The 13489-nt window shown below is 28.7% G+C and overlaps 2 protein-coding genes across 2 annotated transcripts; one reads left to right on the top strand and one right to left on the bottom strand.

The window, feature by feature from the left end:
- Positions 1-6233: 6233 nt before the first annotated feature.
- LOC107442713 (uncharacterized) lies at positions 6234-7055 on the top strand. The gene has a single exon (XM_016056347.3). The coding sequence runs from the start codon at positions 6234-6236 to the stop codon at positions 7053-7055; it is 822 nt and encodes a 273-aa protein (XP_015911833.1).
- A 4988-nt stretch (positions 7056-12043) lies between these two features.
- LOC107449264 (TD and POZ domain-containing protein 1-like) lies at positions 12044-13051 on the bottom strand. The gene has a single exon (XM_016064755.3). The coding sequence runs from the start codon at positions 13049-13051 to the stop codon at positions 12044-12046; it is 1008 nt and encodes a 335-aa protein (XP_015920241.2).
- Between the last annotated feature and the right edge of the window lie 438 nt (positions 13052-13489).

Here is a 13489-nt window from a genome sequence, read left to right as displayed (position 1 = left end):
TATTTATGGTGAATTTTAATATAGAAATTCAAGCATAAGAATATTGAATATACAAAGGTCATTTTTTTTAACAAAACAATCAAATTGAAAAAAATATTCAGACATATTTAGCATACAAAATAATCATCTTTTTGAAATTTCTAAACGTTTTACATAATGATATAATATAAGATTTCAAGTTAATCACTATACTTTCAGGATGGATCAATAGACTAAAAGACCTTTAACTTGTTATATATATCTATATATATATATAAAATAATAATAATAATTGATGCATGTCGTAAAAAAATTAACAACCACTTCATATCTTATAATAGGATGCACTTCAGTTAAATCTTTTTAATTTTCTCTTGAAATAAGAGATTTTATGTGATTCAAAGCAAAGTTTTCGATTTTAAACTTAAGTGATCTTAAGTGCTAATAAAGACTGTTTTGTAATTTCAAAACTATAATTTTTAAAACATCGATATAGATAATAATAATTAAAATAATCTAATGTATTCATAAAAAAATCATACTTTCCTCACAATCACAATTTAGTTGTATAAAAAGAGAGTTATTAAATTTTTTATTTCGGAATAAAATTGGCAGTGACATCATACCCAATCATCGGATGACTTTTCACGAGTTCTTTCCAATCTTCTCTAGGAACAATTTTTTTGATGTGATTGACAGCAAAATTTATCGCGGCAGTTTTTAAGTCAGAATCGGAGAAACTGTAGGCCAGTTTGAGTATTTCACACACTAAGTCCACAGATAGGAGAGAAATTACTGCATCAGTACACTCAACATTTAAGAATTCAACATCATATTTATCAACCAAGTAATAAAGTTCTTTCAGAGAATCCCATGACTTGTTTTCAAGTTCGCCAGCATACAAAGATCTGAGGAACAATTCAAAGACTTCAGGTGCTGCATCCGTAATGGTAACGCTGTTGGTCTTGGATTCCATGAAATCATGGGTCATCATTTTCATAAAAACAGGAGAATGAGCAGAAAGGATTATTTTGTGAACAGGGAAGGATTTATCGCCTACTTTGAAGACAAAATCACTGAACACGCTTTGTTCGTAGATTGACTTCAGATTTCTTATAACATCAACACATTTGCATGATTTAATTTCATTACCTGTTGTATGTGATGTTTGATCTTGATGTAAAATTGTCATTTTGCATTTTATAATTAAAGTGTTACTACTCATTTTTTTATAGTGTTCAGATGGATAGCCATTTTCATACTTAATTCGAGTTACATCATTAAAAGTAGCGAAAGTCATTCCATCATTTAAAACCATGCTTGGATAATTCACAAAATTAGATCCATCAGAATAGTTCACGTCAACCAACACTTCTAATACTGGTGAGATACTAGCATTAGAGAGTTTTACGAGTTTCAATTTGAACTCATAAAAGTTGGATATCGGGCGCGAAACTTCTTCTTTATACGATGCTTTGAAATGAAATTCTAGATTTTTACCAGAGAATGGCGCAAAAGTTGGCGTTACAATAGACTTGAAGTCATTAGGATAAGCCGGTGTAGATATTGTCCAGGCTCCTACGTATTCATTCTTAGCCATATTGGCATAAAATTTTTGATACCAATATGCAACGAAACAACTTACGAACAAATTGATTCACGCATAGCGAAAGCTCAAATGAAGAGTAACTGTATTTTTTTTAAGATAATAATAATAAAAGCTGATTCACCCGGTGATAAAGATATCTTACAGAAAGAGCTGAAAAAAAAAATGGTGCGTCAAGGTTAAAATCGCATACACTGTGAAACGAAACCACCTCTGCCTCTAAAACAGAACCGGAATTAAGCATCATGACGTCACATTGAGACGGGCTTCATATTCGTGTTTCATTCCTCGATTCGTGTTTCATTTCTTTTTCTCTCTAATTTAAAAGAGCCAATAAATTTCTGTTTTGTTTTCGCTAAAAATTTGACACATGATATTTATAAACTAAGAAATAAATTATATATTTAATAACGATTTATTTAATCAAGACTTTTAAATGTTACAAGCATAGTTCAGAAAGTTTCTGTTTTACAACTAGTATTCTACAAATATTTATATTCTACAAATACTTCTATTGGTTATTTTCCAGCCTACTTCGTAAGCATACATAAAAACATATTTAGCATAAAAAGTAAGTAAATATTCTTAAACGTTTCTTAAGATTCTTAAACGTTTCTTAAGACTCAATATAATAAACAAATAGGTAAGTGTTTAAGTTCATCGCTATACTTACTTGTATGCCAGATTTTAAGACATTACTCTATTATTTTCCACAACAAAAAAATTGTATCTTTTAGGGATTAAATTAACAAGTATTTCGTAGCCTACAGTAGGATGCAATACAGCTAAATTTTTCAAATCTTCTCTGGAAATAAGTTTTTTGATGTGATCCACCGTAAACTTTTTTGCTGCTGACTATAAGGTTGAGTTTTCAAGAGGCTAACTTAAGAATTTGACAATCACTTATGATGAGTGAAATAATATCAATACAATCGTTCTTTAAGACTGTTTTTCGAAGGCTCCGCCGGCATATGAAATGATGCTTTTTTGCGATTAATATGCTATTTTTATAATTGCTGAAAGCTTGCAGTTATCGGTCATAACAAGGATTTAATCTTATTTCTTCATGAATTGAGTGGTTTTGATACAATTTCATAGATGTTTGAAAAAATAAAGGTTTATGTCCCCAAAATTTTCAATGACCCAAGATTGACTCCAGATTTAATTAGAAGAGGTGATGAAAGTTTCATACTTTCGATACACAATAAAACGTTGAAAAGACGAACGTAAAATCTAAGCGATTACGATTTTCTATGTTTTCATGAGCTAGTAGGTCTGGCAAGCAATGCTGTTCTTTTTTTATGCTTACCACCAACTGCTGGAGCTGCATATTTATATTGGCTGGAAAACAATTTGAAACAAAAGAGCTGGGAAAGAGAAGTATCATACACTATGTCTTGTTTATACTGCTACCCAACCTCCTGCCATAGAAAAAGTATTAATTTTAATTTTTATGTGGCTGCATTAACGACTGAAGTGAAAAAAATAATTCAAATTTGTGCAAGCAAATTTGTTATGCATAGAGATGTGTAAAAATTATTAAGGACAAACCTATACACTTCGTAAGAATCATATTAAAATGGTAGAAAAATTTGTAAATGTGTTTCGTTGCTTTTTTACTGTGATCATATTTATGTTTATAATTTACAATAAATTTGCAAATGATTTTCTATTTATTTCACATTATTTAAATTTAACCTTTATTTACAGTATCACACTTTGCCTCTTTTTCAATAAGTACTATCCTAAAATTACATTTGTTAAGGGATTAAAGATTTCGATTTTCCACATACACCGAAACTTTTAATATTTCAACTAGATCATTACCAGAACCTACTTGAGTTATGTTTCTCTCTATAGCTTAGTTGAAAATTGAAAAAGAAAATGACTAAGTATTCAAATATTTTTCATTATTTTCCTAATGAAATTTTTTTCATATTCATATAATTTATTTTGTTCAAATTTTTTATTAGTAGTTTTTATAACTTATTTTCTAAAATATTTTCTACAATATTTTTGTCAGCATTCCTTTCTTAATTCAATTCAGAAAATAAGTCGCTATATTTTTAGGTCTCTAAATTAATCAAAACTTAAAAAGAGCATTGGTTAATTTTGCAACTTAACAATTTTCTTAAATTAACTTTTAGCATTATAGTATTAAAAGTATTACTTATTTCACAAATCTATTGCTACAAACTCAAGGTAAATTAGCAAATTTAAAAAAAACCAAAAAAAAAAAAAAAAAAAAAAAAAAAAACCAGACATCATTGTAACTTTTTTCCATTGATCGGATTTTTACGTTCTAAGATGTAATCTTGATGATTCGAAGGGCTTATCTTAAATGTGCTAATTCATTTACATAGACGGTATAAGCTGACACAAAAACGTAAGTTTTTTTTTTTTTTNTTTTTTTTTTTTTTTTTTTTTTTTTTTTTTTTTAAATAAATATACTTTTTCTCCGAAAGCTGATTTAGATTTTTGACGCTTAAAATAATCTGCAATTTGGGTATCTGCAATTTGGAAAATATGATCAAAATAGTTTTGTTGGGAAAGCGGTCTAAAGTGTGAAATAGAGCCGCGATGGGTCAGGGGATAGAGCGTTCGCCTTCCAATGAGGTGAACCGGGTTCGAATCCCAGTCGATGCGAATTCCGCATCCGATTTGCACAGACCACAGTCCTGATGTGCAATATCCTCAGTGGTAGACGGATCATGGGTTAGAGTCACCTTGCCGTCAGGCTAACCGTGAGAGGTTCTTGCGGTTTTCCTCTCCATGTTACGCAAGTGCGGGTTGGCTTCACCAAAAAGTCCTCCACAAAGGGAACTTTTTTCCAATACTTGATCCAGGAGTTCCCTTGTCTTCTGGAGTGGGTTCAAAATTGCAAGGCTATGTAGTTGAGCATTAGTATTTCGTAAACCCAAAAATTGGGTCGGCTGTTCAGCGCCGGTTATAAAATGAAATAAAGTTTGGAATACTTAATTCTAATTCTACAATTTGCGCACCTCGCCATACCTCGAAAACTACTATAATGAATAAACACAGTTTTTAAGCTTGTTTATCCTAAGATGGTTGCAAACAATATATAATTTTCAGGACTATTTATTATTAACTATAATGGTTGCAAACAAATTTGGATTTAAGACATTCATTCTTTATTTTAAACTATATAATATTTAAACAAAAAATTTCAGTGAAATCAGTCAAATAATTTTTGGGCAAAAAGCAAGTCTTTTTAGATTTTCATTTCTCAAAACACAAACATTTAAATTTTTAAGTTTATATCATGTATAAAAATGACGGGAAAATTTGTGCATACGCAATTTTCTTTTTTACAAATTTAAATTCATAAAAAATAATGAGCAATTATAATTTTTTTTTTGCGGGAAGTACCTTTGTCCAAATGACTTTTGTAATTGGGTGCTAAATTATTTATTTACTTTAATTGTGCTACTGGTATGGCGAAATAGGTAAATAGTGAAATTAAAATTAAAAAGTCCCAACTTCCATCAACTCCTCGATCTAAACATTGGACTATATTTTTTTAGATTTTGTGCTCCCATTATTTTTAACTTCAAAAATCGAAATCCGTTGAAAGAAATCATTTTTTTGAATCGTTAGATTCTTGCGGTATAATATAGGAGGGTTAAAAAAATGATTGAGTATTATTTATGGGTATATTACAAAAAGCTAAATTTATAATCAAAAATTAGTTTAAAAAAAAATAATAACAACAATAAATAATTGTAAAGAAATTAAGAGTGAAAAAAAACTTCTTCGTTTACTTTCGTTTAGACTGATTTCTTCTTCTTTTTTTTTTTTAAACACAGGCTATCTTAATCAGAAAAGTTCTATAACGTGGTATCAGAACCAAAAAGTTTTTGTTTTGTTAACATATAAATTTGTTGAATTATAGATTTTTTTAAAAAATTTCTATCATTCAGAATATATTCAAACGCTGATAGCTGATTGCGCTAATGGTTTTCTAAAATATGGTGAATTGCGCTGCTAACATCTTATCCCCCTTTAAGAAAGTTTGGTGAACTGCGCTCAAGGCAACCTTTGTGACCATGGCTCCTACTTCAATCATGCAGTAAAACAATTTCGTCGTCTCGCCAATATTATTCGCCAGAATGCTGTGGGGAGTCATTATTCAAATTATGTATTCAAATTCGTTCATCCGCTAGATAAAAATTATCTGAAAAAACGGTGAACAATGCATTGTTCATTGTTATCACTAACTGAATAATTTTCTTTAAAAAAAATCTATAGTACTTGATAATTTTCCATGGAGGCATTTTTTTTAAATCTCATTTCTTATCTTCTTCAAAATAAAATTTTGTGAGGTGTTACCTATAAAAAATTGATAGCTTATTTCCAAATTTCTGGTACCCACTTGTGTTTAAATGGCTGCCCAAATAACTGCAGTGCTTGCAAATCTACTCATTATACAAGAATGCAGAATTAGTGTCGAAATCTCCGGATTATTGAAACACCAGGAATTTTCCCTCTAACCAATACTAGTGTTGAATTTCGTTTTGAAGTAGTCTATCAAAGCATCCAAGTACCAAAGCAACAGGACTATGAGTATGACTTATTGAAATTAACTTTATTCAAACTCCCTGATTATACAATACCTTTGTCTTTAAAGATGGATTTATACGTTCAAATTCTTTATTCAGATGGGGATCTCTTTCATCAATACAAACCTCTGCGTTCAATCAATGCTGCGGAAATTGATACCATTCATTTCGACGATCTTTTTTCGCCGTTGAGATCGCTATATTTTTTCAACTCAAATCATTACAATAAGATGCTTACAAAAACACTGATTTTGGAATGTCATTTTCATTTTTTCAATTCTGGTTCTTCAGCAGCACTGTTGCGTGACTGTGAATTGCAATCTCTGGACAATTTACAGGCGTTTAACCAAGGATTAGGTCGTTTTTATAAGTCATATTTTAAATTTGATGTTTCATTTAAAGTGGGCAATAGAATTTTACCTGCTCATAAATTCATTCTTAGTGCTCATTCGCCTGTTTTTAAAAAGATGATGACAGATATCAGTGAGGAACACATCTTACTTCATGATGTACCTTTCGAAGCATTTGATTGTTTCCTTAAATATATGTATACAGGGGAAATCGAAGACGAATCCTGGCCCACAGTAAAAGAACTTTATGTTTTATCTAAGAAGTATGAGGTTCAAACATTAACACGTGAGTGTTCTCATCTAATTACTTCTTCTTTCAGTTTTAATCAAGTGTGCGAAATTCTAAAGCTTGCCTACATTTATGGTGACAAAGAGCTGAAACAAATATCTAAACAATATGCCATCACTCATTATCGGAAATTAATATCTAAAAAGGAGTGGAAAGAATTGATTTCTTCTTATCCTGAAATTGGACATGAAATAATGAATGATGTTATCCTTAAGAGCCATTGTGAATCGGACAAGAGTTCCTGTACCTAATGTTGCTTGAGTGTTACTAAATACTGGTCTGTCATTGGCTGAGAGCAAAATAGTTTTTATAAGAGAAACGACGTAAAAATTTTCTCGACACTTGTAGTGGTAGACAACTAATAAACCCATGAGGAGGAGTCTCGAATTACATATTTGCTCGATACATATCGAATTACTCGATACATATTTGTATTTTAAAATTGTAAGCTTAACTATTCAAAGCATCTATTATATATTAAAAAATGATCATTAATAATTATAAATTTTGCGAAATATATATCTTTTAAAACTGTGATGGCTTGGCTCTTCTATCAAATTATTTAAGCTATTATATGCTAAAACTAAACGGTTATTATTTTTGTTTTATTAATATAAAATGTCAATTTTGATGTGAAGAAATTATTTCCAGTAAAACATTTTGCAAACCAATAAAAAATGAAGTTATATTTCAATATTAGCTAAACGTACGAGTTGGTAAAAAGTAAAGAATCAATAAACTGTTATTGGTCAATTTTACTAAATCATAAACAAAATCGAAAGACTGAAGATAAAAACGAGTTTAATTATAGAAATTTTAGAAAAAAAAGCATTCTTACTTTTTTGTTTTTATTCGGTGCTAAACTAATATTTCTTTGTTTTCCTAATTTTTATTTTAACGTCCTATTTCTAGAGACATCGTTGTCAAAATTTAGGTCGAGACTTTTGTGTCAAGAACTTTGGGTTTTTATACTTCTCTCAATATGTATTCATTATTTCTATTTATGAAAGATGTCCAAGATTTTTACAATTCTTGTCAAAAATAAAAAATAAAAAAAATGCACATTAGAGTTGTAACTGTAATATTTAGACAAGAGGAAAAAGAAAGAAATGTAACTAAAACCTGATGTATTAAGAAGTAAAAGCGATTGATAAGAACAGCTTTAAATTTCGTCTAGAAATCCAACTGCCTTGCATCTCGCCTTCCTTGTTAATGATTCGTCAAGTTTCGATAACGTTTTTCTTTTCATATTTTAAATTTGGACTCCAATATTCACAAATATATTTTTAATTTTAATTTTAGCAAGAATACCATTAAGAGAATTTAGTACTGAGCGTGTCGTATGAGAGAATATTTTATAAACTCAGTTATTATTGTCTTATATATTGTCTACAAGTATGTAACAGTTATATCATTAAATATGTTATGTTTAGTATGTTAAGTTATATCATTATATCATAAAAATAAATCATTTAAACAATTGATTGCATCATTTATTCAATAGCATTTTATTATTTCACTCATATTAAAAAAAAATATTTGTTATGTTAACTCTGAAGTTTTAATATTTGCACTGTTATTTCTAAATCCACTGCTTTCGATCGCATGTGTTACAATGCTTTGGACATGAAAATAAATTATGTGTTACTGATTAGTAAACTTTTTGTTATTTTAACTCATAATATATGTTTGCTAAAAACTATTACTATATAAAATATGAGCTTAAAAAATATTTCAAAATTGCTCTGATATTGTGATTAAATATTAAATATCTTTTGATATCTGTTCTGAAATTGTTATTATTTTATTGTTAAAAATCTACTGATGGTCTAAAAAAAAATTTTTTTTTTATCTGATATCTGAATACTTGGAATATAAAGAACTTTAGAACAAGTTATCATTATGTTTATTTTCTTCAATCATAATGTAGAAATAAATACATCGTGATTGTATTTAAAAGGTGCCTTTTAGAAAATATTTCAGATTTGGTCCGAAATCTTGGATAAATCTAAAATATCTTTTGTTTTATTTTCTGAAACTTTATTCAATTTACTAGTGCAAAATACTAATACTTTTATATTCCATGTTTTGATGTTGGGATTTTGAAGAACTTTTGAACCAGTAAAGCTTTTTGTATTCTTAACTCATAATCTACAACCTAATTGTTCTAGGCAATAAATAAAATAATCAATGTACCATTTTATAAATTATCATAAAGAAGAAAATTAATTCGCATCTCTAAGATAACACAATTTTTCTCTATCTACAAATCGAATTACAAATATTTGGTGATGGCAAATACAATCAAATACCGAATAAAAATAAAATATTCAGTAAATCCAGCCAATTTTATGACCAAACGATATAAAAAAAAATGCTCGTTTTTTTGTTAGATGTTCAAGATTATAAAAAAGAAAAACACCAAAATTTTTAAAACTCAATAACTTGAAAGCAATTTGAGATTTTAAAGAAAAGTTCACGTTTTTTTCCCTTTTTTTCTAATCTTTAGTCATCAGAGTGCGCAGCTGCAAAAATTATAATTTTACTACAATTAGTTTTCGTAAGAAAACGTCAATATATTTAATGCTTCAAAACTAGCTCAAAGCTTCAATAAAGTGCGACGATTTACCAATATACATACATGAGTGTTCGCGGCTGCAATAAACAAATGAATAAAAAATTAATATAGTAATAATTTCCCTGCTAATAGTTTCCCTCTAAACTGAATTGCGAGCATAAGTTTCTGTAGTATTTAATTTGAAATGGATAATTTTTTGTTTCAATGCGCATCAATCTCATCTGTATTAATAATCAAACAGTATTTACCTATTCACTGATAAACTTTTTTAATATTTCTTTTTCATTAAAAAAAAGCGCTAGGAGTTTATTGAAGATGAGCTAATTCAGGTCTTATTGCTTAATTTATGATGAAACTCGTACTGCTGTATAAATATGTGTAGGAAAAAATAGACAATTATGTTATTCCTGAAAATTTTTTTTATGTAAAAACAGTGAAATTAAAGATAAACTGGTAATTTTATATAAGTTTGAAGTTATTATTTAATTCATCAAGTACTATAAATACCTTGGCCACCAGAATTATATTATTGTATATTATTGTTTCCTAAGATAAATACAATAAAAAATACTAAGCCAACAATAAAAAAGTGACTTCAGCATTTTGAGCAAATAAAATTGTTCAAAAAATAACTTTTATTTTTTGTTTCTATACAATTTAACCAAGTGCAAAAAATAAATGGAGAATTACCGGAGAATGCGACCTTACAATAGAACAAATTTTTCTTTTCATAAATTTGTCAGTAAATGTTAATACTTAAACTTTTTAATGATTTCTTATGTTAAGAAAATAAGTTAATAAAAATGGGTTCTTAAAAATCAATCGGTGGTTCAATTTCTGATCCGCTGGTCGCAAGATCTCCACTATTATAACTAGACTTATGTGTAAAAACAAAATAATAATTTAGTGAACATACTAAACCGGTGAAACACGCCAATCCGAGCAGCGGTGGCTCAAAGGATAGGACATTCGCTACTCATTGAGGTGAACCAGTTTCGAATCCAAACGATAACTGGTTCATAAGAATTCTGCTCCCTGTTCGCAAGAATTACGGTGTCGACGTAAAATTATCCTCAGTGAGAGACAGATCATGGGTTAGTGGGCCCGCACTAAGGATTTCAAATTACTAGTCAGTAATTTAGCCAAATATCAAAAGTACACACTAATTTTCGAAAGTCATCGCCAAATGCAAATCTTACAAAAATTTTATTAATAAAAAAAATTAAAAAAAAAACACTCCAAACCCGATGTTATTGGGGCGAAACGATCGTCTATCTTTGTTAATTACCCGAAATTTTGTTCTTAGGCATAATTGTTCTACTTTATTAAACATTAATATTTTTTGTTATTAAGAGTTTAGCTTAATAAGAGTTTCGATAGAAACTAAAGAGTTTCTATAAAAACTAAAACGCATATTTAACAATAGTAATACGCAATATTTGTATTTTATGATAATTTGATGTTGTGCTTGAAATGTTACTCGTAGCATTACAAGTAACTATTAACATTCCGTATGAAGCGTATCATAAGCGAATACTATATTTTATTCCTTAAACTATAATTGTAAAGCACAGCAAAAAAAAAAAANAAAAAAAAAAAAAAAAAAAAAGAACTGAACTAATTTAGTAAACATTTTAGAGAACCTTTCGTAAAATAAAATTTTCAAAACCATTATTTTCAAAGAAAATTTTTTCTGAAATTTTTAACTTATAATTGTCATCGTAAAATAATTAGTTTTAAAAAGCACACAGTTTAAAGCTTCGAACATTGTATTTACAAAGTTTCAGATTTTAAACTCAAGTGATCTTAAATGTAAACTAAATAAAAAATTTCGCTGCAGTTTCAAAACTAGTTTTTAAAACATCAATGTAGATAACATCTATATAGATATTCCTTGAACTATAATTGTAAAGCACAGTTGAAAAATAAAACTGAACTAACTTAGTAAACATTTAAAAATACCTTTCAAAAATTAAAATTTTCAAATATTTTTTTCAACAATTTTTTTAACTGGAATTTCTAACTTATAATTGTCCTCGCAAAAAAATTAGTTTTAAAAAGCACACAAAATTAACGCTTCGAACATTGTATTTACAAATCAATCGAAATTTCATAAATATGTATGGATAACTTTAAAGAAATTCATCGGTAAGAATATTGAATACACAATTTTAAAGTCATTTTCTTTAACAAAACAATCAAAGTTAAAAAAGAAATATTCAGACACATTTAACATACAAAATAATCATCTATGTTTTTGAAATTTCTAAAGGTATTTTGTAATGATAATTTAAGTTTTCAAGTTAATCACTATACTTTCAGGATCGATAGACTTAAAAAGACATTTAACTTATTATATATACACACAAAAATAATTGATATATTTAATAAAAAAATTAAGAGCCACTTCATATCCTATAATATAGGAAGCACTTTAATGAAATCTTTTTAAATAAGAGATTTTATGTGATTCAAAGGAAAGTTTCAGATTTTAAACTCAAGTAATCTTAAGTAAGCTAAATACTGTAATGTAATTTAAAAACTATAGTTTTTAAAACATCGATATAGATAATAATTAAAATATTATAATGTATTCACAAAAAAATCATACTCTCTTTCGCAATTACCATTTAGTTGTATAAAAAGAGAGTTATTAGATTTTTATTTAGGAATGAAATTTACTATTACATCATACCCAATCATTGGATGAGTTTTAACGAGTTCTTTCCAATCTTCTCTAGGAACAATTTCTTTGATGTGATTGACCGCAAAATTTATCGCAGCAGTTTTTAAATCAGAATTAGAGAAGCTGTAGGCCAGTTTGAGTATTTCACACACTAAGTCCACAGATAGGAGAGAAATTACTGCATCAATACACTCAACCTTTAAGAATTCAACATCATATTTATCCACTAAGTAATAAAGTTCTTTCAGAGAATCCCATGTCTTGTTTTCAAGCTCGCCAGTATACAAAGATATTAGAAACAATTCAAAGACTTCAGGTGTTGCATACGTAATGGTAACGCTGTTGGTCTTGGATTCCATGAAATCGTCGGTCATCATTTTCATAAAAACAGGAGAATGAGCAGCAAGGATGTTTTTGTGAACATGGAAGGATTTATCGCCTACTTTGAAAACAAAATCACTCAATACGCTATGTTCGTAGATTGACTTCAGATTTCTTATAAAATCAACACATTTGCTTGATTTCCTTTCATCACCTGTCGTGATATGTAATGTTTGATCTTGATGTAAAATTTTCATTTTGCATTTTATAATTAAAGTGTTACTTCTCATTTTGAGAAAGTGTTCAGATTCATAGCCATTTATTAACTGAGCTCGAGTTACATCTTCAAAAGTAACGTAATTACTTCCATCATTGAAAACCATCTTTGTTGGATAATTCTTAAAAATAGTTCCATTGGAATAGTTCACGTCAACCGACACTTTTAATATTGGTGCGATATTATCATTAGAGAGTTTTACGAGTTTCAATTTGAATAAATACAAGACCGTATTGTGTTGCACTTCCTGATACCATGCTTCGAAACAATATGTTAGATTTTTATCAGAGAATGGCGCAAAAGCTGGCGTTACAATAGTCTTGAATTCAATAGGATTAGCAGGAGTAGATATTGTCCAGTCACCTTCGTATTCATTCTTAGCCATATTGGCATAAAATGTTTGATACCAATAACTCAACGAAACAACTTACGAACAAATTGACACGCATAAAGCGATAGCTCAAATGAAGTAACTGTGTTTTTTTTAGACAATGCTGATCACCAGCTAATAAAGTTATCATACAGAAACAGCTGATAGCGTGTCAAGGTTAAAAGCGCGTAGCCTGTGTAATCGCTACCACCTCCATGGTTGGATATTGAAGAATCGAAACATAATAACAATTTGTAAGTACTACAAGAATCTTCCAAAATATTTTGGAGATTTTGAGTAGATGACCATGTTAAAAATACTTATGCACTTATATGACTGATGAACTTATGAAACGCAGGAAACGTTTTTGAGTTTTATTTTTTAAAAGAAATGTAGGCTTTGCCAGGAAAAGTATCATTTTTATTTTTTTTGAAATGTCATAGAAAATATAGG

Source organism: Parasteatoda tepidariorum, chromosome 10 (genome assembly GCF_043381705.1).
Source record: "Parasteatoda tepidariorum isolate YZ-2023 chromosome 10, CAS_Ptep_4.0, whole genome shotgun sequence".
Lineage (NCBI taxonomy): Eukaryota > Metazoa > Arthropoda > Arachnida > Araneae > Theridiidae > Parasteatoda > Parasteatoda tepidariorum.
Note: the sequence above shows the minus strand (reverse complement) of the source record. Positions and strands in the feature narration are given on the sequence as shown.

Excerpts from the sequence above, each read along its gene's own strand:
- LOC107442713 (XM_016056347.3), top strand. The coding sequence starts at position 6,234 with ATGGATTTATACGTTCAAATTCTTTATTCAGATGGGGATCTCTTTCAT.
- LOC107449264 (XM_016064755.3), bottom strand. The coding sequence starts at position 13,051 with ATGGCTAAGAATGAATACGAAGGTGACTGGACAATATCTACTCCTGCT.